Source organism: Suillus clintonianus (assembly GCF_016758775.1).
Source record: "Suillus clintonianus strain FC179 chromosome Unknown DEU56scaffold_86, whole genome shotgun sequence".
NCBI classification, from domain to species: domain Eukaryota; kingdom Fungi; phylum Basidiomycota; class Agaricomycetes; order Boletales; family Suillaceae; genus Suillus; species Suillus clintonianus.
Window position 1 is genome coordinate 102748 of NW_024539310.1, and position 23181 is coordinate 125928.

The following is a 23181-nucleotide window of genomic DNA, read 5'->3' on the forward strand; positions in this document are numbered from 1 at the left end:
CGAGAGTATTGAGTAGATTCGTATATTCATATTATTTTGTGTAAGCATCATAGTTCCGAATCGTGATTCGATTCTTGTCATGAGACGTACCATGAAAGCTGGACAGACCAATATGAGATCTCAAGAAGTAAGTGTGTCTATTAGTACATGTGACTACGATCTCATTGCACTTGCACAACATAAACTGGCCAAGTTCAACTATTTCTCGTGGCGCGCCTTGATGATGTCCGCGGCTAAGATCACCAGCCCTTGATGAGAGCGAGTGGTTACAGAAAGAATCGAATCATACCTTGTTCTGCTATGGCATATGCCACAGCTGGTAAGATTGACGTTATGGGGTGTATTGAAACAAGAAGAAGCAATAAATTCACATTGAGTGTGGCTGCCGACATGGAGCGGAACGACTGACAAGTCGGCGACTCTGATATTGTGGGTGCCCCATATCTATAGGTTCAAGGTTAGAAAAAAAGGCAAATGATTGCGTCAAAGTACTACCTTGAGCTGAGGATCAACAACGCCGTTCAATTCCTTCGGAAGCATGGAACATGAACCAGCAGTATCTGACATGAAATGATCGAGCGCCATTGTGTGTGCAGACATACAAGGACTCACGAAAGGTCGTGTTGACATTGTTGCGAATCCATTCTAAATCCAGGTGAGCAATCTCACTGGAGGAGTTAAATTATGACAGAACCTGCGATGGAGGCATCATCTTGACATTCCGGTCCAGGATGAATCTCTGAAATGCAGTATGAGTCAGTTTCACAAGGTGAACAAACAACGCCTACCTTTGAGTCGGCCCTCTCCTTCTCCTTTCAAAGGAGGTGTCTCAGCTAACCTCCTGCAAAATTTAACTAATTCAACCATGGTGTCTAGATCTTGAGACCGAAAGGGTGAGTCAGAGTGGGAATACGAATACATTTTGCCTTACCGCATGAATTCTCAAAAACACGCGGGTCAATCGCAAGCGAATCTTTAGATTTAACATGCTGTCAAATGCATCAACGAAGAACTCAAGGATAAAGTCACTGCTTACTATGGTTCCACGGGAAAGTGGGCAGTTGATAGCAAAACAGAGCGAAACATGCTTCTTCGAGGCATCCCACCCCTGCGGGGGTGCTGCAAAGCAATATATATCAAACTTCGCCTAAATGCAGTGATGGGTGTCATGCATACGCTTTGCTGCTCCCGGAGCCAGTAAGATTTCGAGACTAGGGACCTTCTCCCGAAGATGCTCGGCTTGTAACTTGTACTGCGCGGCGAGTCCCGCATCCTTCTCCTCACATTGCAGGGCTGCGATTACTTTTGCATTGAGTTCGGGTGAAATATCAGCCAATGAAACAAATGCGATGTCAACGGTGTTGAGGTTCAAAGCGCCTTTGCCACTTGCACTAGTAATGTTCTGGTCAGCGGAGATGGTCCGATTGACCATTAATCTGTCTTACTGCAGCACTTTATGCAAGCCAGGATTTGTGGCAAGAGAATCAAAGGTATTCACCTCCTGCTCACCCACGAAGTGATTCGTCAATTCTGCACTAGGGCGAGTCAGTGACCATAAACAGGGTCAGTATTCTGCGACGCACCGAAGGTCACTCCGGTGTATAGATGTTCCTGGACATTCATTCCAACACCAGGGAGGTCAAGTTTCACCTCGATACCTGCCTGTGCAAGAACAGCAGGATCACCGATGCCAGACATTTCGAGTATCTAGGAAGAAAGTTATTCGATATTGAGGCAGCTGACACATAGAGTCTTCACACCTGTGGAGACATAATAGCACTGACAGAATTTTCAGCTGCAACGACTATCAGACAGTAAAGAACTTACCCAGCTGTTAGGCACACTTCGCCAGCGACATTTGCCGTGTATGTATTGTCACTTTTGACAAATTTGACACCAGTAGCGGTGATTAGTCCGTTGAGATTCGTAGTAACGATCTCAGTTACGTAGGCTTCGACGAGGACCTTTAAGTTAGTACGCCCTGCGACCGGTTGATAATACATCTGAGTGATTGCAACAAATCAGTATCAGCTGAGATGATAACCTTAGGGCACACACGTTAGTGGCGTAAGATCGACGGTGGGTTGATGGGTCCAAAGTGGACAGAGAAGGAGATGTTCCGCGGGGCTGAGTGAAAATTAGGTGGAGGAAATCGTGAGTGGATAAAGCGAGTTTACCGCCCCTGAGAACTAGATGTAAAACTCCTTCAGAACATGTGACAGTGCCATGACATCGTACTTACTGAGTCTTGGATGGTCGGGACATTGTAGACCTCCATTGCCTGGCCAGTGATGTGATGTCAGATGAAATGCGATATGTTTTAAGTTCCAATCAGCACCTTTCTGAAATCTTCCTCGAGGTTTGAGATGACTGGCGGAAAGGACGTGACGACAGCGCCTGTGATAAGATGAGTAAGACTCATTGTCGTGATAGCGGAGTGACGCACCATGATCCCCGTGAAGTTTTGTATCATACGTCAAAACATCCGTGTTGTGGTTCGGCTTCACGAACCTGGGAGGTGATTAGCTAGGGACCTTCGCTCAGCAATATGGCTGACCTCTCCGATTTCTTGGAATATGCCTGGAATTTTTCCCAAGTCCATCCATCGTTGCCAAGTGCACCCCATGCTAATGGTGTGTTAAGGAGGTGTCAATGTAGGCAAATGAAGTTCACCTTCAATGTGTTGGCGCGCCGGCTTATTCCAGAGCAGGTTGTTGATTGCGGAACTGCCTCCAAGTCCCTTTCCCCTATAAACAACAGTCGTAGGTCAGAGCAGCAAAGACTGTTCGGAGTGAAGTATAACTAACCTAGGCCATGTGAATACTCTGTCTTTGGCGTAATGTTGTGTTTCCTTCGCGTCGTTAAATTATGATTACAGGCTTGAAGTCGGATATACTAACAGTTTTAAAGCTCCAGTCGTATTCGGGCTTGCCCATGTACAACCAACGTTGTTGAGGCACCACTAGACTTCATGTCAGCGACTCGGATAATTCAGGGGAATTCAGACAGACTGACAGAGTGTGTCATCATCGAGATGAGCACCACCTGCCTCCAAGACAAGCACTGACGTCGATGGGTTTTCTGACAGACGTGTCGCTAAAACAAGACCGGTTGTCTAGGAGCCGTCAGTCAGTTATCAAGCTGAGAGCAATAAATGCTCCCTCTTACTCCACCACCTGTAAGTGTGGTGAGTTACTTCATGGCACGTTCAAATTTAATACTGAACACACCGATGATGATATAGTCAAAGACATGTCCCTTAACTTCATCAACGGAGGTCAGCATTGTTCGATTAGTAAGGAAAATAAAGACTGAAACCCGTTCTTATAGAGACACGGGCACTGAGAGGAATGCTAGGACCGTGACTGTGGGCGAGATAATCTTGATCACGGACCGAATTGAACTGCAATGTGAACCGGGTCGGTGTGGATTGCCGCTGGAAGGTAAAGTTCGACTCAAGAGCGCCAGTGAACTCAGAATCACAAAAATAGTCATAGATAATGATGCTTTCGTGAGGTCTGGTCTGATTGAATTCATCCATCGGATATGATCAGTTCACCAGGCACCCACGACAGTCCACAACTCGCATGATAAGATCTGATAGGATCTCGACAGTCATATTCATATTGGGCGCAGACACCCACCTGACTAAATCTTTAGAAATCTCCATGCATATAGGGTCGAGATGAGTCTCGGCATTGGACTACAAATGCATATCAGTAGATTAGACACCGGTAAGCACTCACGCTGAAGCTCAAGGTTCAAGGTTCAAGGTTCAAGGTTCAAATTTGCTGAACAAGGATCAAGAACCACGGAGCGGGAGAAGCCGAGTCACCATTGCCAATGATTCAGCCTCTTCGGTTGCTCTTCGGTAGAATCGGTACTCTTAATTGACTCTTACATTCCAGAATCTGAAACAGTATAATATCCGCCCCCTGTACGTCACTCACCTTGTTTGCTTCTGGACATAGCGCTTCTAGTATAACCTACTACTCCCAATTGAACTAGAACCAGAAATTCCAGAATGGGGATCAGAATCAGGATGAGCGCGATCACATCAGTGTCATAGCGCGCTCAGGCTCTCGGACGCCAATGATTTGAATATAAAATGGAGACTGAAGTACCCGGGGTTCTGATCGAAGATGTTCACATTAAGCCATCTCTGTGCATGTTTTTGTACTCTGGCTCTGGCGAGTTGGGCCTTTGGAAGATTCAGACGATTACCTCTCCCCCCAGGTAACTGTTAAATTTGCCGTGCCGAACGCTCAAAGTAACGCCAGTTATGCAGGTCCACCCAGAAAATTTTGGTTCGGAAATGAGGAGATATTGCCTTGGGACCATCCGTGGAGGCAGTATGCTGCCTGGTCCAAAACATTTGGTATGATCTCTTCCTCACAGATGCTATGCGGGCTCATTATTTCTAGGGCCCTTAATATACCTTTATGCCTACGGTCGGGATATCCTCATTGTCAACGAAGCCAGCGCGGTCACGGACCTGTTGGAAACGAAGTCTACGCTTTATGCCCGCCGTCCAACTTGGTCAATGGTAGCTCTCACCGGACGGCAAGACAACATCGCATTTATGGATCATAATGAGAGGCAGAGAAAGGCCCGGGCACTTCTTCAAGGTGCTCTAAATCCAAGGGCGCAAAAATCTTGGGGCCCAATCCTTGAAGAAGAGACCACTAGCTTAATGCTGCAGATAGCACAATCTCCGGAGTCATTCAGGCAACATATTCGAAGGTACGAACATTATCGAACATCATGGTCACTTACTAACATCTTTCAATGAACGATAAGGTACCTTGGGACTTATATCACGCGATTCACATACGGGAGAACAGTAGACGATTCCGAACTCAAACTGGGGGACGAAATCTCTATTCACACCCAACAAGCTTTGCGGCCTGGACGATGGCTTGCTGATGCTGTGCCTCTATGTAATGCTTGTTTTTTTTCGACGACAGGCAGTCTTATTGAACGCCACAGTATTATATTTACCGGACTGGTTCCCTGGAATGGCCTTCAAACGATGGGCGAGGGGTGCTAGGACAAAGTTCATCGATTACACTGCTCAACCTTTTCAACAGGCACGCAGTTCTGTTGTACGTTTATCTGCTATATCATTTTCGACTTTTAACGAACATGACACAAAGCTTGACGGTACTGAGATGCAGGGAATGGTGCCCGACGCACTCAGTGAGATCATTGCAGGGACATCGAAATATAAGGAGGAAGAGCTCGTCTCTGCAGCATCGAGCATCCATACAGGTGCGTACATTTTTCATAAAGGACGGAGTATTTTCTGACAAGACAGCTAGCCGCAATAGAGACTGTAAGGTTTTTTGTCTTGTCCGCATTTGAAACAGCACAAACCTTTTTTACAGACGTATGCGATACTTATGAACTTCTTGATATTGATAATGGCGCACCAAGATGTTCAAGAAAGGGCTTACCAAGAAATTGCGAGTGTCACTGAGTCTACCAGACAACCACTACTGTCTGACATGACTGCGATGCCATACATTGATGCGGTAATAAGGGAGGTTCATCGCTTCAATCCAGTGACACCCATGATCCCAAGGTCACCCGTCAAAACCGACTCGTACAAGGGCTACCGTATTCCACAGAATACCTGGGTGATGTTCAACATATGGTAGGTTTGCCACTAAGCTCGGAGAGGAAGTAATTGTTGAACAAGATGTTTGATTCAGGGCAATGACTCATGACCCAAACATCTACCGAGATCCTCATCAGTTTATGCCTGAGCGGCATTTACCTTTGGGTCATGAAGACAGCGCGAAGGATCCCCGAGATTTCACGTTTGGATTTGGAAAAAGGTATGTAAACGACACTCCATCAGTATCTTGCAATTGCTAAGCAGACGTCAAGAATATGCCCTGGCTTGAACCTTGCAAACGTACAGATCTTCTTGTTCGTCACCCAATTGCTGGCTACTTTTGAAGTCAGACCGCCGTTGAAAGCTGACGGTACCGAAGAAGACGTGGTCATTGACTATTCGTCGAATTTCGTGAGGTCCGCAGCCGTTTCATGTACTTATCATTATGTTTAACTAATAGCAACCTGACAGCCTTCCAATGCCATTCAAATGTCGTCTCATACCGCGTAGTGGAAATGCCATTCTTTATTGAACTTACATTTTGCGGATGAAAATTGCGATCAGTACAGCCTGTCTGGGTTGTATATTTCTTCGTGCGAGACCAAAGAATGTACTTAGGTTAACGTCGAGTGGTACAGTTCGCGTTACAACCAGGTTCGAATGTCGAACCTGTGGACAAATTTGAATCATTCGAAGCATCATACTTCTGGCAGAACAAAGGTAGATCTGGCAATTTGCGGGAGTCTGACCCGAACGTTTGCGTGACCAACAGCAGGTTGCCTCGATTGATTCATAGTACGTGTATGGTCACAAGTCCACAGTAAAGTACGCAGTCAGATCCTCATGTCCTGGTGCAAATAGTCAGTGGGAGGATAGCTGTACAGAAGTATACTGAACTGAGCAATTACAATAATGGCCGATACATCCATTACTGTAGTCATCCAGCTCATACTCTACTAGCTTTGGGGCTATCAGCCAATGATATACCACTGTTCTGCTGTGCGTGTAACCTGATGGTGTGCAAAGGCTGCATAGGATATTCCGGCCCGCTTCTTCGTTCTGTCTCAGCTGGCCCGCCAGTCGAGACGTAAATTTTTTGATTGTTTCGACCAGTCGCGATGCGAATAAACACCATGTAGAAGGCAATCGGGATGACTGGGATGACCTAGTTGATCAAAGATCAGTGATTCCAATAACAGGTGTTAACGGCTGAATTACCAGGTCAGCCATAACATACATTCCGCTGCTCGAGGAGACGAAAGCAATGAGCGAACAGCATACCGCCGCAGAGTACAAAAAAGCGGCATCCACAAGCACGCGAAATATGCGCGTGTTAACCTTCGTGGCGCTCATTGTAGAGACCCTGCGTTGGATCGTCCAGATGCGATATGCGAGTAACCCTGGATACATTCAGGTTAGTATGAGGACTCAGGTTAGTATGAGGACTCAATATCGCGCTTCCGCAGAAGTGTGCTTACCTGAACTCAACAAATTAGTTGCAATTGTGAAGACGATAAATGTCGTGATCCAATCTCCGGTCGCATCGAGGAAAACATTTGCGGGATTGTTGGTCTGCGGTTGGGACATGCTGTAGACCATACAAATACCAAATGCTTCGGGTCGACGTTAGAGTACAGAACTTCCTGATTATGATAGCGACCTAACCTGCGACACCGCACCACATGATGCATGGCAGGATGATAACCCAGACAGATTGCCAAACGACGTAACACCGATAGGTCTATTGCCAGAAATGGGATTTCTATAAGCCACGAGGGTTTCGAGTTGGCAGATAACAATTTTAAACCCACCACCACTCCATCGCCGAGCATAGTTTGCAAGACAAGGATCGCATTCTTGACCACAAACATTTCTTGGACAAGGTCTGCAAAGAATGCCACTGGGCCGCCTGGAAACGTGTCACGATCCTTCACTAGTCCGTCTTCAACATAAATGATGCCCACGACCATGTGCTTTGGGAAACTTCAGTAAAGAACGTGATTGTGTGCAAGCGGTGGGAAGCTAACCACAGTACTCAGTAGGAACATCAGAGTGGCAACCGCAGCAATAGGCTGATTGATGCTCCGCGTGCGACGGCTATAGATGAGGGTCCACATGGTACACATGAACATGAGTACTGAAAACCCTGAAAACTCCTTAACGCTTTGTGGCCACAGTACTCGAGACGGACCAACCTACCGTACAAAATGCCCTCCAAAATTGTTGACATTAAACTAGCGGCATCCAGCGGCATGCCTGTTGCTGACTCGAAAGCCATGGAAAACGATTGTACTTGGGTGATATGTGATGGTGTTGGTAGCTTCTAGTTGCATCTGCCACATTGTTATATACTAGAAAGAAATGATGTGCCGTTAAGCCTATCAGGTGGTAGAAATAAGAAGAAATACCCCAAAAGCTATTGTGGCCTTGTGGTTCTAACCAAAGAATTGATCTGCGCATCAGACAGATAACACCCCGGAGTCTATGCCAATTTTAGCTTAGCCGCCTCATCCACCTTCTAGCTATTAGTATTGAGCTTCATTACCGTACGTTGATACCTCGGAGCTCAGTTGCTCTACGTGGCTGATCAATTTACAGGGTATCATTGTGATCGTTGGGCCACGTGACTGCGTGCTCAGTACTCAGCGTTCAGCGCCTATGAGGAGGGGCTATCGATCTGTCCATGACCCGGGTGGGCCTCGCACATGATGCATGATGTATAACGTTGATTATTTACACTGGACTCTGATCATGATGGAAAGACATACTAAGCCATGTATGACGGATGATGGTGTTGCTCCGGGGCCGATGAAGCTTACGGTCCGAGTCAACTGGATTGTCTTTGGTGATCACAGAGTGTATTTGAAACTGTCTGTCCGGCTCACGAAGTTCATCATCTCACTGATACCAGGAGTGGAAAATGCAGGTCGACTTAAATTTATCTCAATGCAGTCATAAGTGTCCGCGCAAATAGTTAGAGATATTGTCCAAGCTTCCCGCCATATGCCATATGCGTTGTATGATATCTGTGTAGAATATCCATCCTCAGTCAACTAATAAACTACATGCCCATAATGTGACCCACAGATCTTTATCGCGAAGACGACATTGCCTCCTACATCCGACACTCGTGCCATGACGTGCCGTGCGCAAAATAGCGTAGATCGAGATGCGAGACATGATCATGTATCACCAGCGTGTTGCCTGGCAAATACATAGCCGGGTATATATTGAGTGGGATGTAGAGAAGAAGCCGTCCGTCGGGGCCTACAACCCACCCATCCTCGTTTGCGGCGACAGAGGCCGGGGTGGAGGAATCTTGGAAGAACGAAGAGGCAGAATGAAGAGCATGGGTTGAGTTGGGTGAAAAACATATGACAGGCGCTGTGAAAGGGTGGCGCTGGTTGAAAAATTCTATATCCCACACGCGGATGGTCTTGTCCCGTGAACCAGACACGATGGACTTGCCATCGGGCGATATTGCGACAGACAAAACATATCCAGCGTGCCCTCGGAAAGGGGGGCCCACTGCCTTGCCAGTCTCCATATCCCATACCCGGATCGTCTTGTCGTCTGAACCAGACACGATGTGCTGTCCATTTCGCGAGATGGCAACACAGCGAATCCAGTCAGTATGTCCTTGGATGGGCGCACCCAATGTCTTGCCAGTTTCAATATCCCATACCCGGATGGTCTTGTCGGCTGATCCAGACACGATGCGACGTCCATCCAACGAGATTGCGACAGAGAAGACCGAGGCAGTGTGGCCTCGGAGATGGGCGCTTGAGGCCTTGCCAGTCCCTATAACCCACACATGAATTGTCTTCTTATTTGGACAAGACACGATGCGCGTTCTGTCCGATGAAATTGCGACGGGCTGAACCGAGTTAGAGTGCCCTGTGAAAGGGCTACCTGATGCTTCGCCAGTCTCACTATGCCACATCCGGATGGTGTTGTCGTGTGAGCCAGATACAATGTAACGACCATCCGGTGCGACAAAGTGGACATTGCGAGTGTGGCCTCGAAGAGGGGCAGTCAAGGCCTTGCCAGTCCTCATGTCCCACACCCGAATTGTCGTGTCAAGTGAACCAGATACGATGGTCTTCCCATTCGGCGAGATTGCAACTGACTCAACAGATTCAGTGTGCCCTTGGAGAGGGGCACCCAATGCCTCGCCAGTCCCTATATCCCATACCCGAACTGTCTGGTCACGTGAACCGGACACAATGCATTTTCCGTCCGGCGAGATTGCAACAGAGTTAACAGAGTCAGTGTGGCTTTGGAGGGCGGCAACAAAAGGTTTGTCTGTAATAGTATTGGCATCCCACACCCGGATCGTCTTGTCAGGTGAACCAGAAACTATGCGGTGTCCATCCGGCGAGATGGCAACAGATTGAACACGAGTGGTGTGGCCTTGGAGACACAACATCCTGGGGATATGATATATCATTTACTCCCATCAGAATACAGCCGTGATATATCCCTGCCTTTGAACTAACACGCAGGGTAATGATATATCATTCAACACAGATGATATATCACTGTATGCCCTGCACATTTGGGTGGGCTATTCTTATACACAGCCGCATTTTTTCGCATTTTTTTAAACTCAGCTGCTTTTCATTCCAGGATACATTCTATATTTAGTGGAGTATGTTATGACCGCAATTTTGGCTTCCAAAAGCGGAAATTCACAAAACACATCCCATTTTGGTCACCTGCTCATGTCAGGCCTCCCCACATTATTCCCACACATCACATGTTCGCATTTTTCAGCCACACAGTGTGGGAAATACCCCACAACACCAAAAACATTGCCAAATATGATATACCCCACAATTATAATTATTCCCACACCCTCCCCACCTCACTGCAGCTTCACCACCACACCACAATAGGTCCTCCTTCATATATAAGTAGTAGTTTGATATATATGTGTATAATATAATATAATAAACCACTTTTTTGTGTATTTGTGTGCTTGCTCCTCCTCCAGGGCCCTTTCAAAATAGCCTAGGGTACAGAACATTTTCGCATTTTTGCCCCTTTGATAGGGAAGTGTTCTGGGGTATTCAGGACATATTTAGAAGTGTATATGAAGAGATTCCACCACTTATTTGACCCCCTGAAGTGAACTGCATCAATAGATATAGCAAATATACATGAAAACACAGAATATGTTCCCATGCATGTATTTCTATGTAGATGTACCTGTAAAATTTATCCCCAGCATCTATTAACCAATAGGGGCAATGTATCAGGAGTCTAGGGTAATAGGACAAGACCCTGGGATGCAGTATACCTACCCTCTCCTAGTGGTTCACCCCCTGTGAATTTTTTTCCTGTAGGACTGGACCCTCAGGATGGTAGGGGGTCTACACCTATGCATATTTAGAGTATATCTATCACATAGATATCACAGGAAACCTACAGGGTCCTTCTACAGAAACAGAAATATGTGAAATCACATATTTTTCAATATCTTGCCCTTGCACAAATGGACCACCCTGCTCATATATCATTAGCTACACATATATATGTACTTTCTATACCAAAGATCAGTTCACAATAGGCCGGAGCTTTGAGCTAGTGTGTATACTTGCTATTTCTACTGATAAGGGTCCTATACCTTCAGAACATCGAAATTTAATAATCAGACACCTGTACTATGTCTCATATATGTCCCTAATTATATCCCTCAATGTTCAGAAAGATCCATCAAGTATTGACTGAAAGGGAAGCAAAGGAACATATGTGGAGAAAGTGATAATTATAACATATCACACAAAAGTCACATTTACATATGACTCTGGTCAAATATTTTATTAAATTTCAATAGGATATATGATAGAGTACACAAGGAACCTATACTACACTTTTCCCTGAGGGTGGAAGATGTGTGGAAGGGATGTGGTGATAAAGTAAGTTGATACAGCATTAAAGTCCTACTAGAGTCATATGTAAATGTGACTTTTGTGTGATATGTTATAATTATCACTTTCTCCACATATGTTCCTTTGCTTCCCTTTCAGTCAATACTTGATGGATCTTTCTGAACATTGAGGGATATAATTAGGGACATATATGAGACATAGTACAGGTGTCTGATTATTAAATTTCGATGTTCTGAAGGTATAGGACCCTTATCAGTAGAAATAGCAAGTATACACACTAGCTCAAAGCTCCGGCCTATTGTGAACTGATCTTTGGTATAGAAAGTACATATATATGTGTAGCTAATGATATATGAGCAGGGTGGTCCATTTGTGCAAGGGCAAGATATTGAAAAATATGTGATTTCACATATTTCTGTTTCTGTAGAAGGACCCTGTAGGTTTCCTGTGATATCTATGTGATAGATATACTCTAAATATGCATAGGTGTAGACCCCCTACCATCCTGAGGGTCCCAGTCCTACAGGAAAAAAATTCACAGGGGGTGAACCACTAGGAGAGGGTAGGTATACTGCATCCCAGGGTCTTGTCCTATTACCCTAGACTCCTGATACATTGCCCCTATTGGTTAATAGATGCTGGGGATAAATTTTACAGGTACATCTACATAGAAATACATGCATGGGAACATATTCTGTGTTTTCATGTATATTTGCTATATCTATTGATGCAGTTCACTTCAGGGGGTCAAATAAGTGGTGGAATCTCTTCATATACACTTCTAAATATGTCCTGAATACCCCAGAACACTTCCCTATCAAAGGGGCAAAAATGCGAAAATGTTCTGTACCCTAGGCTATTTTGAAAGGGCCCTGGAGGAGGAGCAAGCACACAAATACACAAAAAAAGTGGTTTATTATATTATATTATACACATATATATCAAACTACTACTTATATATGAAGGAGGACCTATTGTGGTGTGGTGGTGAAGCTGCAGTGAGGTGGGGAGGGTGTGGGAATAATTATAATTGTGGGGTATATCATATTTGGCAATGTTTTTGGTGTTGTGGGGTATTTCCCACACTGTGTGGCTGAAAAATGCGAACATGTGATGTGTGGGAATAATGTGGGGAGGCCTGACATGAGCAGGTGACCAAAATGGGATGTGTTTTGTGAATTTCCGCTTTTGGAAGCCAAAATTGCGGTCATAACATACTCCACTAAATATAGAATGTATCCTGGAATGAAAAGCAGCTGAGTTTAAAAAAATGCGAAAAATGCGGCTGTGTATAAGAATAGCCCACCCAAATGTGCAGGGCATACAGTGATATATCATCTGTGTTGAATGATATATCATTACCCTGCGTGTTAGTTCAAAGGCAGGGATATATCACGGCTTTATTCTGATGGGAGTAAAATGATATATTATATTGACAACATCGCCTGTTGGAGAGGGGATCCCACTGCCGCGCCAGTCTTCAAATCCCACACTCGGATCGTCCGGTCATCTGAACCAGACACAATGCGGATTCCATCCGACGATATGGTGACAGACTGAACAGGGGCAGTGTGACCTTGGAGAGGGGCACCAAATGCCTCCCGAGTCTCCATATCCCATACCCGGATCATCTTGTCCTCTGAACCGGACACGATGTATTTCCCATTCGGCGAGATTGCAACAGACCGAATACCGGCAGTGTGCCCTTGGAGGGCAACCAATGCCTTGCCAGTCTCCATGTGCCACACATGGACGGTCCTGCCATCTGAACTGGACACAATATAATTTCCGTTTGGTGAGATTGCGACAGTTGTAACAATGCCAGTGTGCCCGTGGAGAGGGTATCCAAATGCAACACCAGTCTCTATGTCCCATACCCGGATAGTGCCGTCCGACGAACCAGATACAACGTGATTTCCATTCGACGAGATTGCGACAGACTCAACCCAGCTAGTGTGCCCTCGGAAGGGAGCACCCGATGCCTTGCCAGTCGCCACATCCCACACCCGGACTGTACAGTCCAATGAACCCGACACAATGCGATATCCATCCCATGAGAATGCGACAGACGCAACGCAGTCAGTGTGGCCTTGGAGAGGGGCATACAATGCCTCGCCAGTCTCCGTATCCCACACCTGGATCGTTCCATCGGATAAACCACACGCGATGCGTTTTGCATCTGGAGACATTGCAACTGAGTAGACATTGCCGTTCGCGTGGAGTATCTTTTCCATCTGAGGCCAATTTAGTACATGGCCAGCAACAATGCGGGGTATGCGAGGAAACTTTGCGGCGAACTTGCGGAAAATTCTCGATTCCATTGGAGAGAAGGGTAGGGCGGACAAGTATAAATGGGGAGTGCTGCGAAGAATGGTGGACGCGAAAGTTCGAACGAAGCGCAGTGTGTCTCTGGTAGCATCACCAACATGCATAAACTCGACATGACCCTGTAAGCACCCCACTACTCGTAAGAATTCATGGTTATTAAGAATGAGCTTGAACTACGCACCGAAAACCAATCTGCAATGGACAAGAGTGATTCCACCGAGCCGCCGAGGCTTTTCATCAGAGCCAGTGCTTCCAACCACCAAAGGAGGCGCTCTCCATCGAAGAAAGCTTCCACTTCCTTAGCGAGTGATGCTCCGAAGGACGTAGCGCCGATATGAGTCCCCCAGAATCGACATGCGTAGGATAGTTCAGTTGAAATAGACTCCTTCACGCGTTTCTCCAAGTCAGGGATTGCTGAATTGGGCAAGTACGAATTCTCCAAAGAGCAGATGTTGAAGCGAAGTCCGCGCTCCATGGCCTGAAGCGAGGCGAAGGCAAGATCGTTCTGTACCGCTGACGTATCAACGAAAAAGTCGCGACTGCGTGATTTGTCTGTGAGGAAGTCGTAGAAGGATCCGTGGAGGGGACGTATGGGAGTATGAGAATCAGTGATACCGGTCAAAAGCGAGCCCAATGGCCCAATGACCCTGTCCACTTTGTAGTCGCAAGCCTCTTGGGGAAAATGTAGTCGCATAGCTGTCAATGCAGGCATGGCAAGGGGTTCTACCGATGCAATGATTTGCCCCATCACAGAGTGAAATATGGGAATCCCTTCCTCGCGCTCATCTTCTGGCATGATATCTGCCAAGACACGTCTGTACATATCATCCAACAGACGTGTTCCTTTTGCAGATCTTCCAGCAACTACAGCATTGAACCGACCCTTTGGGTCCATGCCGACTCTGTTTGTACCTTTGATATACTCGCAGGTAAGCCGAGCCCATTCAAAGAGGCCGTCAGATTTCTGGGCGAGTGTCTTGAAGTCCGCGTCATTGAACACGTCGCGTAGATCTTCCAGCCTGGTGGAAACATACAGCTGGATGTCACGGTCTGTGGACGCAGACGAGACGTCATCCAAGGAGATATGACGAACACGTGACGGGGTGTGAAGGGCGTTGCCAATGTCTTCAAGCGGGCGGGAAGTGACAAGAATGCGGAGTTGTGCTGGGAGTTTGGTTAGTTGTGAGGTAGAAGTGTTCAATTTGCCAGCGAGCAGACGAAGAATCTGTTCCCGCGAATCTGCTTCACCACTCTCGTCCAACGCTTCAATAACGATAAGGACAGGTGCAGCGATGGCTTTTGAGGCTATGCTTGTCGGTCCGACGACTAATTCCTGCCATTGTCTTGTGACATCTGAAGTGCGCTTGAGTCCGTTGTTATCACGAACTGCCTGCGCCAAGGCTCGCCGCACGATAGGGCTGCAGTCAGCCAATTCGCTTGCGATAGTTGTGAATATTTTGTCCTGACGGCGATCCGCTTGTCGAGTTCGATCGAAGCAGAAGCATGAGCCAAGACCACCTTGTTCGATATACCAGTTGGCTATTGTATGAGCAACGGCCGATTTCCCCTTGCCTGCTGTGCCAGACAGCCATAAGACGCGTGGAGCACCCTCCTCGGTGCTCCCCAATTCTGAATATCCTTCAGAAGGTCCTGCCGAGTATTTGGCAAACAACATTTAGATGTATTCAATCCGGCACCCGTTGCGTATTCCATGCTGATGAGGTCCAGACTCTCGGCTATGCCAGGGGTCGTGGAAGGTGAGATAAGGCTCAAAGCGACCTGAAAACCGACTCTTACCCATATGGTGGACGATCACAACGGTGTCACGGGCTGCTCGGTCTCGGAATTGCTGCATGAGGCTGTCGAGAACATTGCTGTAGCTCGTGATCGTCGCATCTGTTTCGTCGAAAATGTGCTTGCCAAGCCTTATCCCTGTGCAACGAGACAACTTTAGTATTGAGTGTCAGGAGACGAAACAGTTCGACTCACAGGCGCTCTTTGTCTCAGAGTAGTGGGTGATGAAATCAGCACACTCCAGTGTCTGCTGGGCTATCTTCACATATACCGCTAGCATGGACTGCATCTTGGCCAACTCCTCCTCTTCCGTGATGAAAGTATAAACGTCCGAGATCTTCGTGAGGAGATCATGAACAGCATTGTCGCGGTTTGCTTGATCGAGAATCATCTTCCACCAGACATTCTTAGTAACCGGCGAAGGCAAGGATCGGGAAATGAGCTCACCTTGGACGCGTAGGTGAACATACTCAAGGCCACTTTTGCATATGGATGCACCTATGCACGAGGATCAGCCACATCTAAAATGAGATAGACGCCCTTACGTCTGCAAGCCCGGTGGCAATGGAGTTGAACACCTTCAATGGTCCGAGAATCGTGGAGAACGTGTCAATCACATTGAAAACGGATTGTAAGTTGCCGGCTGCAGACGAAGTATTTTGGACAAATGTTGGAGCATGGCCGATGCTTGTAACACCTGTTTGGGCCTGCGCAAGTGTTTCCGTCACAAGATTCATGTCAGGCGGGGATTCGGCCTGATAATGGGGCCTCAGTACATCGAAAGAGATAGACAGAGTTGCTCGAACTCACCTTTGCGATACCTGAATTGGAAGACTGCTTATCATTCGGTTCGAGAGTGGGAGCGCTGAGTAGTGAAGGATCCTGCAGCAGCAATTAGCAGCAATCACCACACACGGGCACGCAGAGTTGAGATCACACATACCTGGGTTATCTGACTGGGTGGGAACCGTGGGATATCCTGTGTGCCGGAATTTGCAGCGGCGGTTTCAGGATTGAGAGACTGTCGAGCGTTTCGAGCAAATGGCTGGGTCGCCTTGTTCAATAACCCCGACAATCGTCCGTGAAATCCATAACTCGAAGGCAAGAGAGAAGATGGCTGCAATAATTAGAAACAATAGATAGTTGAAAGGGCGAAAGCGCATACATCATTGGGTGCCCTCCTGCCTCTCTCCTCAGCCAAATCACTGGCAGGTTCTGGATGACTTTTCTTCAGCCACCCCAAGCGTTTCTTCCGAGGATTGTCTTCATTCATCGAGTAAGTTCGAAGGACGGCCCAGTGAGTGAGTATTTTGAGGCTTATAGGCGCAAAAGGAATGAAGAAGGTAGTTGATGCGGCACGCGGTCACCGGTGGCTACTGCATGTCCGCACCGGAAGGTATTTACATCTCTACACGTGTTTGAAAGCGCCCATTGTTGATTGGCCATAATATCGATGATAGTGGAAAATATTGATATCGTGAATTGGCCGTTGTATTCAGAGTTGGCCAGTTGCGCATGTAAAATCGCCAAATATGGAATTTTCTCACGGGTGCTTTAATTTTCGTTGCCTCGACTCAGATCATCAAACTTATCTTGAACTTATCAGCAAAAGATCTCGACGGCCTCCCTCGACAGAGATCGTGCATTCACGTGTCACTTTTCGCCAAGTTCACTGTGGAGTCCATAAAACATGGCCGAAATACACGATCAGTTCGATACCATCCTTATCCTTGACTTTGGTTCGCAGGTAAGGGATCCGTGTTACTCAAATCGTTTCGTGTGTTAACCATCGAGTGCTTTTTTAGTACAGTCACCTTATCACCAGGAGATGTCGCGAGTTGAACGTATACGCAGAGCTTATGCCGTGTACAACAAAGCTAGCAGATGTCAAGTTCAAGCCTAAAGGTTCGCTCGTGCTCGTGTGATGCAGCGGGAAATGCTTTTCTAACGCCAAAATTCAGGGATAATTCTCTCCGGATCTCCATACTCTGTATACGACGACGATGCACCCCACGCGGACCCCGCTATCTACACTCTGGGTGTCCCTATCCTTGGTATCTGCTATGGTCTTCAGGTTTGACTTTCTCGAGCATCCCGACAGACAATAACTTACACGAGATCCAGGAGATTTGCTGGAATCTCAAGGGAGAGGTAGCAAAATGTGATCATCGCGAGTATGGGCTTGCAGAGGTTCAGATTAGCAGGTTCAGCGAATCGGGAAATTCTGTCGACGCTTTGTTTGAAGGACTCGGCGATCAGATGCAGGTGCGTGCTTTCGTTTCTTACATTTGAAGCTAACGTTGACTTTTATCAGGTCTGGATGTCGCACGGCGATCAACTGTCCGTTATGCCTCCCGACTTCCATGTCATCGGACGGACAAGCACTGCTCCCTATGCCGCCATCGCACATAACTCCAAGCCATTATATGGCATCCAGTTCCATCCAGAGGTGACACATTCCCCGCAAGGAAGGCAGCTCATCGGTCGATTTGTGTTAAATATATGTCAATGCCGGGCGAACTGGACAATGGTGAGGTAATTACTGTGTTGCGTTATTGTGATGCTCACTGCGATTGCAGGAGGAATTCATTGGCAAGGAAATCATCCGCATCCGCGAAATATGTGGCCCGAAAGGGCGTGTCATTGGCGCGGTCAGTGGAGGCGTCGACAGCACTGTTGCAGCCAAGTTAATGCATGAGGCAATCGGCGACAGGTGTGCCTCCATGTTCTTTTCATGACACCCATGTCTTACTTACTCACCAGATTCCACGCCATCATGGTGGATAACGGCGTGCTTCGTCTGAACGAAGCACAGCAAGTGAACGACATGTTGAATAAAGATCTAGGCGTCAACCTGACCGTAGTGGATGCTTCCGAACTCTTCCTCTCCCGACTGGATGGTGTTGAAGATCCGGAGCAGAAACGTAAGATTATAGGGAACTCGTTTATTAACATATTCGAGGCAGAAGCCGCGAAGATCGAGGAAGCTGCTGAGAAGGAGGAGAAGAACGGTGCGGATTCAAAGGGAAAGATCGAATGGCTGTTGCAAGGAACCCTATACCCAGACGTCATCGAGAGCATCAGCTTCAAAGGTCCTAGTGCGACCATCAAGACGCACCACAATGTCGGTGGGCTTCTCAAGGACATGAAATTGAAGTTGATCGAACCCCTGCGCGAGCTCTTCAAAGGTCCGCTGATCGATCCACGAGTCCTCTTTCCCACCACACTGACCGCTTTGTGCAGATGAAGTCCGTGCACTTGGGAGACTCCTGTCGATACCAGCACCTTTAGTTCAACGTCACCCTTTCCCAGGTCCTGGCCTGGCTATCCGGATCTTGGGTCCTGTCACACGCGAACAAGTGAAGATCCTGCAACAGGCAGATAACATATATATCGAGGAGATTCGCAAGGCGAATCTCTACAATCAAATTAGCCAGGCTTTCGCCGTCTTGCTCCCTGTGAAAGCTGTTGGCGTGATGGGCGACAAGCGCACATACGAACAGGTTTGAAGGTCAATATTCTCTCTCTTTCATTGTCTCAATGTATTTCACAGGTGATTGCTCTAAGAGCGGTGACGTCGGAAGATTTCATGACTGCGGATTGGTAGGTTTTGTCTCACTTTTGATCCTGTGTAATGCCAACTTGATTGTTTCAGGTATGCGTTCCCTCCCGAAGTCTTACGTCGGATATCGTCCCGCATCACGAACGAAGTGAGTGGGATCAATCGTGTTACTTATGATATATCATCCAAGCCTCCTGCTGTAAGTCCGGCTGCTTTGTCTTACCAGAGTTGTCGCTGATTTCATTTCTAGACTGTGGAGTGGCTATGATCACCAATGGCACATTTACGCGGCGTGGACACGCAACAGTATATAGAATACATATGTTAGATGGGTTTTGTCCATGAATAAACTTACGAATATGCGGGGGTACATGCTAGAAAAGCCTACAGGGACCTAAAGGTCACTAATACGGTAGTTCGACGTTGTCTGTTTGTAATTGTTGGCTCAATGTTGCGTCTGGTGGATACACAAGCACCCAGTGACACCCACAACTTGAACTCCCCACCTTTGGTATGTCAATTGCAAACCACTACAAGGTCAGTGGACCGTCCATGCCTATTTAACAGATGGTCAATTTGGCATAGTTCGACAGCCTTCTGCGGCCCTACCAGCGTCCAACAACTTTGCCATGAGTTCTCGCCCACACCACACAGCTGCCGTTGCCGCCAACGCGAAGATTTTCCCGGTCTTTGCAAACAGGCTTGCATCGCACGACATCAACGAGTACATTAACACTGCCAATAAACTGAAGAACTGGTTGGGTTCCGAGAAAGCGTACTATCCTGACGCTCTACGTAATGTGAGTGTTGAATTAGCTTGACAGAAGCGCGACTCAATGGCCGCTTCTGGCCCCTGCAATCAGATCGTTTTGCTCCTCGAGGTGTGTAGACACGTCGGTCTTTGTTCTATTTGTTCATCATATACTCGACAGATTGCCCATAAGACCTTTACGAAGCAATTCCTTCACGCACAATCGTCAGCACGCGCCGCCATGGACATATACCGGGCTTTGATTCACGCCGTGGTTCCTTTCTTGCGTTTTTTTCACAGAGGAGGACCTGCAACGTACGTGTTGAATCTCACATAGGTGTTCGGGGGTATCGACTGTGTGTTGTAGTCCGACTTCAAGACTTGATCCAAAGTTCCTCTGAGATCTCGACTCAACCTGTCTATCCTGTCCGGGCCGAAGGCGAAGCCACACCTCAAGAATATAGGTACGCAGGCATTGATTCAAGTCTGAACATCAATGTCATGATCTTGTATAGGGACACTTCCTCAGTATTCACGACCGCCCAGGACACGACCCCAAGCACGCAACTAAGGTTTCCTAGTACTGCGCAAGTAGAGTTAGTTCAATCACCTGTAAGATGTGCACGCGCTGTTTATCCGTGATCTGACATGTAACTCATAGACTACAACACAGATTTCGACCACGATTGTACCCTGCTCAGATATTCGCACAGATCCCCCGCCTAGTGCCTCTCTCGTGAGAACTTTTCCAAAACCTCAACCCAAACGCCAATCTGTGGCATCTTCGCTGTCTGAGCAGCTCAAAAACCGCGACCTTGAATGGTTCAAGGCACAACACCAGCCTGCGGCTTCTCCTGACCCACGGCCTGTGAGTCCTGTGGTGGATTCAGCTGCTCCGCTCTGTACGCTCGATTTGTCACATGACGCAACGGAGCTCCCTGCGGAAAAGTTACGGCCGTCTCGCGTGCCAAAGAGGGTACCTCCACAACCGGTATCCAGTGAATCAATGACAGCAAACGAGCCTACAGCTCCTGCAAATGTCGTTGATCTGTCGAGTATCTCGTCTTTCACCGAGGCTTCGACGCCTATGGACGTCAAAAAGCTAAAAGAAGAAGAAATCACACCCGCTATAGCTGATGTTATTATGAGCGACCCACTACCGGAGATTGTGCCTCAAGGTTCAGAAACACTTCCATTGGGTATTCCAGAAAATGTCGCCTCCGGGGTCACTACGCAGTCGCCAAAACCAAATACGGATTCCCCCGCTCTAAGGCAGCCACCTGAGATCACCTCAGATGATGTGGGTGCAGAAAGTCGTGAAGAAGAATTACCGTCATCTCCAGTAGATAATACCCCTCCCCAAGTCAATTGTCCGAGATTTGGAGGGGAGATGGCTGTGATGATGTTTCGGCAAGGACTTGAGTCACCTCGCGGGGTCATCAATCTTCCATTCAATCTCGATGATACACTTTATCTCCAAATTGCTCGGTGGGCTAAGCGCAAGTCGTCACCAATGTATGTGTCAATTTCTCGCCCCTATGTGCATGTTTAACGGTACACAGAGATCTGGAACAAAGTGTCTGTGTGTCGTTTGCTTGCTATCATCTTCCTAGTCTCCTTCCCAATCCACCAGAAGATGATCAACTGCCACCGTTTGAGACACTTACGATGCACTCGCAATGCTCGTGGCCCACATCTGGGGACCTTTCACTGCAGACAAAGCGGGACGGGAAGGACTTCGTCATCCCTCTCTCTCCGCCCATTTTCGTGAGTGCTACGTGGAAACCACATTGAAGTCGAAATAATTTTATAATGGCAGGTCACTCCAGACAATTGCGTCGATATCTCTGCCTTCATCAGGAGTGGAGAAAATGCCTTTTCAGTGGTCCAACAGAGCGAGATGTCAGACTATATGTTTGTTCTCCACGCTCACCATCCCACGCCTGCGCAACTTAGCTATCTGGCTTCGTGCAGACAAAGGCGTGAGAACTGGCTGCAGACCACACGTGCTTTTTGCACACCTGAGCCGATGGAATCGTTATGGAGGCGATCGCCGTTGCGGTCGTGAAGTGCTTTTGCTTTTGATATGACCTCGACACGTCGCCTTACTCATTAGATTCAACTATAGTGATTCGTTGAGTATTCTTTAATTCATCCTAGAGTTTCGCAGTCCCGTTATGTATGTATTTGTACATCTCTTATCTGTAGCATAGTCTGCTAATTGAATTTATTTTCCGAATCTTCTTCTATGGAGCGCTACGGTCTATCGACGTCTATCGGTGATGCATTGATGGACCGCCATTTTGTGAGCCACGTTTTTTGCCTTTCACAGGGATTTTAAATCACGATTCGTGAGTAGGCCACATACTAATAAGCAAGTCGATGTAGGTTACTGTCAATGATATCCTTGGTGTCTGGTCCTGCCAGCATGCTCCGCAGCGAGAGGTGTGAGGGGGCCTTGAGAATTGTCATATCATAGATTTGTACCGCGTCCTGCCGCGGTCTAGAGAGATTTCAAGTACCATTTTGAGCAATGGATATCATCCGAATGTGTGAATTTAGTCATTAGTATTTTTTGACCACATAGTACCGCACACGCAACAGTGACAGTACTTGTAGGTACGAGTCAAGTTGACTTGATGGGGGTGGCTGTGGCTGTGCACTGCTGCCGTCGCAGACTTGGCAGTTGTAATGCGAATCGAGGTTTTAAACTTTGAATTTGGATAGCAATCATCATGAAGTCTGGCCAGCCTCAGGCCAGGTATCCATGGTAATTGCACCTCCTAGTTGCGCGAAAACACTGGGCACCACTTCACACGCACTCATTGACAGGCTCTTGCTTGCAAGCTGTTGAAACGTTCGCCGGCCACCTTGCAATGGCTGATGGGCCTTCGATACTTTTGCCTATCACCTAAGGTGTCAATGGATTCCAGTGCTTAAGGTATGTATAACTTGTGGTTACTTGTCCTTACGAAGCGAACAGAGCACTACTTGAATTCCTTTCGATGTCTTCAACTCGTCACCCAAACGGTGATACCACAAGCGAATATAATGGCAACCGCTACTAGTACATCTCCTCTTCGTAGAAGTGCTTGTGGACGACTGCCGCGTCGACACAGCTCTAACTCTTGATCGTCACCCCATGCCATGTTCACGCTGTAAAACGAGAAGTTGCCGAGGAGTTCAAGAAACACGACGCCCAAGTTGTGCTCAAGTTATCAATCTTGATTTT

General features: G+C 47.3%; 6 protein-coding genes across 6 annotated transcripts; 3 read left to right on the plus strand and 3 right to left on the minus strand.

The window, feature by feature from the left end:
- Positions 1 to 4: 4 nt before the first annotated feature.
- DEU56DRAFT_824852 (alcohol oxidase) lies at positions 5 to 3777 on the minus strand. Its single transcript, XM_041354265.1, has 27 exons — positions 3645 to 3777; positions 3231 to 3582; positions 3169 to 3176; positions 3016 to 3115; positions 2901 to 2962; positions 2808 to 2851; positions 2674 to 2747; positions 2558 to 2627; positions 2447 to 2511; positions 2339 to 2397; positions 2243 to 2281; positions 2178 to 2189; positions 2059 to 2127; positions 1828 to 2003; positions 1761 to 1779; positions 1584 to 1707; positions 1446 to 1530; positions 1177 to 1391; positions 1037 to 1119; positions 932 to 989; positions 789 to 878; positions 695 to 739; positions 613 to 645; positions 496 to 560; positions 372 to 444; positions 290 to 316; positions 5 to 233 (listed from the first exon to the last, which is right to left on the minus strand). Exons 2-27 carry the CDS (start codon positions 3283 to 3285, stop codon positions 199 to 201), a joined length of 1785 nt encoding a protein of 594 aa, XP_041204607.1. The 5' UTR covers positions 3286 to 3582; positions 3645 to 3777; the 3' UTR covers positions 5 to 198.
- Positions 3778 to 3885: 108 nt separating this feature from the next.
- Positions 3886 to 6286, plus strand: DEU56DRAFT_824867 (cytochrome P450). Its single transcript, XM_041354266.1, has 12 exons — positions 3886 to 3937; positions 4009 to 4236; positions 4289 to 4378; positions 4425 to 4743; positions 4801 to 4940; positions 4990 to 5105; positions 5157 to 5271; positions 5322 to 5335; positions 5388 to 5656; positions 5715 to 5840; positions 5893 to 6036; positions 6092 to 6286. The coding sequence occupies exons 2-12, from the start codon at positions 4143 to 4145 to the stop codon at positions 6150 to 6152; spliced, it is 1488 nt and encodes a 495-aa protein (XP_041204608.1). The 5' UTR covers positions 3886 to 3937; positions 4009 to 4142; the 3' UTR covers positions 6153 to 6286.
- A 37-nt stretch (positions 6287 to 6323) lies between these two features.
- DEU56DRAFT_569486 (uncharacterized protein) lies at positions 6324 to 8217 on the minus strand. Its single transcript, XM_041346857.1, has 7 exons — positions 7820 to 8217; positions 7648 to 7766; positions 7432 to 7593; positions 7286 to 7361; positions 7099 to 7233; positions 6839 to 7020; positions 6324 to 6785 (listed from the first exon to the last, which is right to left on the minus strand). Exons 1-7 carry the CDS (start codon positions 7896 to 7898, stop codon positions 6567 to 6569), a joined length of 972 nt encoding a protein of 323 aa, XP_041204609.1. The 5' UTR covers positions 7899 to 8217; the 3' UTR covers positions 6324 to 6566.
- Positions 8218 to 15805: 7588 nt separating this feature from the next.
- On the minus strand, positions 15806 to 16909 carry DEU56DRAFT_759235 (uncharacterized protein; the record flags this gene model as incomplete). The annotated part of the gene is made up of 6 exons (XM_041350297.1): positions 15806 to 16042; positions 16084 to 16134; positions 16182 to 16391; positions 16447 to 16518; positions 16580 to 16753; positions 16802 to 16909. 6 exons carry the CDS (start codon positions 16907 to 16909, stop codon positions 15806 to 15808), a joined length of 852 nt encoding a protein of 283 aa, XP_041204610.1.
- Positions 16910 to 17201: 292 nt separating this feature from the next.
- On the plus strand, positions 17202 to 19663 carry DEU56DRAFT_824878 (uncharacterized protein). The gene is made up of 11 exons (XM_041354267.1): positions 17202 to 17383; positions 17442 to 17541; positions 17598 to 17710; positions 17761 to 17901; positions 17951 to 18166; positions 18216 to 18349; positions 18400 to 18824; positions 18880 to 19139; positions 19190 to 19239; positions 19292 to 19397; positions 19449 to 19663. Exons 1-11 carry the CDS (start codon positions 17327 to 17329, stop codon positions 19464 to 19466), a joined length of 1620 nt encoding a protein of 539 aa, XP_041204611.1. The 5' UTR covers positions 17202 to 17326; the 3' UTR covers positions 19467 to 19663.
- DEU56DRAFT_824889 (uncharacterized protein) lies at positions 19664 to 22193 on the plus strand. The gene is made up of 8 exons (XM_041354268.1): positions 19664 to 19735; positions 19784 to 19998; positions 20131 to 20236; positions 20317 to 20413; positions 20465 to 20561; positions 20611 to 21464; positions 21512 to 21716; positions 21769 to 22193. The coding sequence occupies exons 2-8, from the start codon at positions 19828 to 19830 to the stop codon at positions 22015 to 22017; spliced, it is 1779 nt and encodes a 592-aa protein (XP_041204612.1). The 5' UTR covers positions 19664 to 19735; positions 19784 to 19827; the 3' UTR covers positions 22018 to 22193.
- Positions 22194 to 23181: the final 988 nt, after the last annotated feature.

What these genes read in the sequence shown, in the direction of transcription:
- DEU56DRAFT_824852 (XM_041354265.1), bottom strand. Translation starts at nt 3,285, where the DNA reads ATGCTGACCTCCGTTGATGAAGTTAAGGGACATGTCTTTGACTATATC. An exon ending in AAAACTTCACGGGGATCATG is followed by an intron (nt 2,398 to 2,446) that starts GTGCGTCACTCC and finishes ATCTTATCACAG; the next exon opens with GCGCTGTCGTCACGTCCTTT. An exon ending in CACTTTCCCGTGGAACCATA is followed by an intron (nt 990 to 1,036) that starts GTAAGCAGTGAC and finishes TGCATTTGACAG; the next exon opens with CATGTTAAATCTAAAGATTC.
- DEU56DRAFT_824867 (XM_041354266.1), top strand. Translation starts at nt 4,143, where the DNA reads ATGTTCACATTAAGCCATCTCTGTGCATGTTTTTGTACTCTGGCTCTG. An exon ending in ACGATTACCTCTCCCCCCAG is followed by an intron (nt 4,237 to 4,288) that starts GTAACTGTTAAA and finishes CCAGTTATGCAG; the next exon opens with GTCCACCCAGAAAATTTTGG. An exon ending in ACGTTTGGATTTGGAAAAAG is followed by an intron (nt 5,841 to 5,892) that starts GTATGTAAACGA and finishes GCAGACGTCAAG; the next exon opens with AATATGCCCTGGCTTGAACC.
- DEU56DRAFT_569486 (XM_041346857.1), bottom strand. Translation starts at nt 7,898, where the DNA reads ATGGCTTTCGAGTCAGCAACAGGCATGCCGCTGGATGCCGCTAGTTTA. An exon ending in TGTTCCTACTGAGTACTGTG is followed by an intron (nt 7,594 to 7,647) that starts GTTAGCTTCCCA and finishes AGTTTCCCAAAG; the next exon opens with CACATGGTCGTGGGCATCAT. An exon ending in CATGTGGTGCGGTGTCGCAG is followed by an intron (nt 7,234 to 7,285) that starts GTTAGGTCGCTA and finishes GTCGACCCGAAG; the next exon opens with CATTTGGTATTTGTATGGTC.
- DEU56DRAFT_824878 (XM_041354267.1), top strand. Translation starts at nt 17,327, where the DNA reads ATGGCCGAAATACACGATCAGTTCGATACCATCCTTATCCTTGACTTT. An exon ending in GCCGGGCGAACTGGACAATG is followed by an intron (nt 18,167 to 18,215) that starts GTGAGGTAATTA and finishes CTGCGATTGCAG; the next exon opens with GAGGAATTCATTGGCAAGGA. An exon ending in ACAAGCGCACATACGAACAG is followed by an intron (nt 19,140 to 19,189) that starts GTTTGAAGGTCA and finishes TGTATTTCACAG; the next exon opens with GTGATTGCTCTAAGAGCGGT.
- DEU56DRAFT_824889 (XM_041354268.1), top strand. Translation starts at nt 19,828, where the DNA reads ATGAGTTCTCGCCCACACCACACAGCTGCCGTTGCCGCCAACGCGAAG. An exon ending in TAGAGTTAGTTCAATCACCT is followed by an intron (nt 20,562 to 20,610) that starts GTAAGATGTGCA and finishes TGTAACTCATAG; the next exon opens with ACTACAACACAGATTTCGAC. An exon ending in AAGCGCAAGTCGTCACCAAT is followed by an intron (nt 21,465 to 21,511) that starts GTATGTGTCAAT and finishes AACGGTACACAG; the next exon opens with AGATCTGGAACAAAGTGTCT.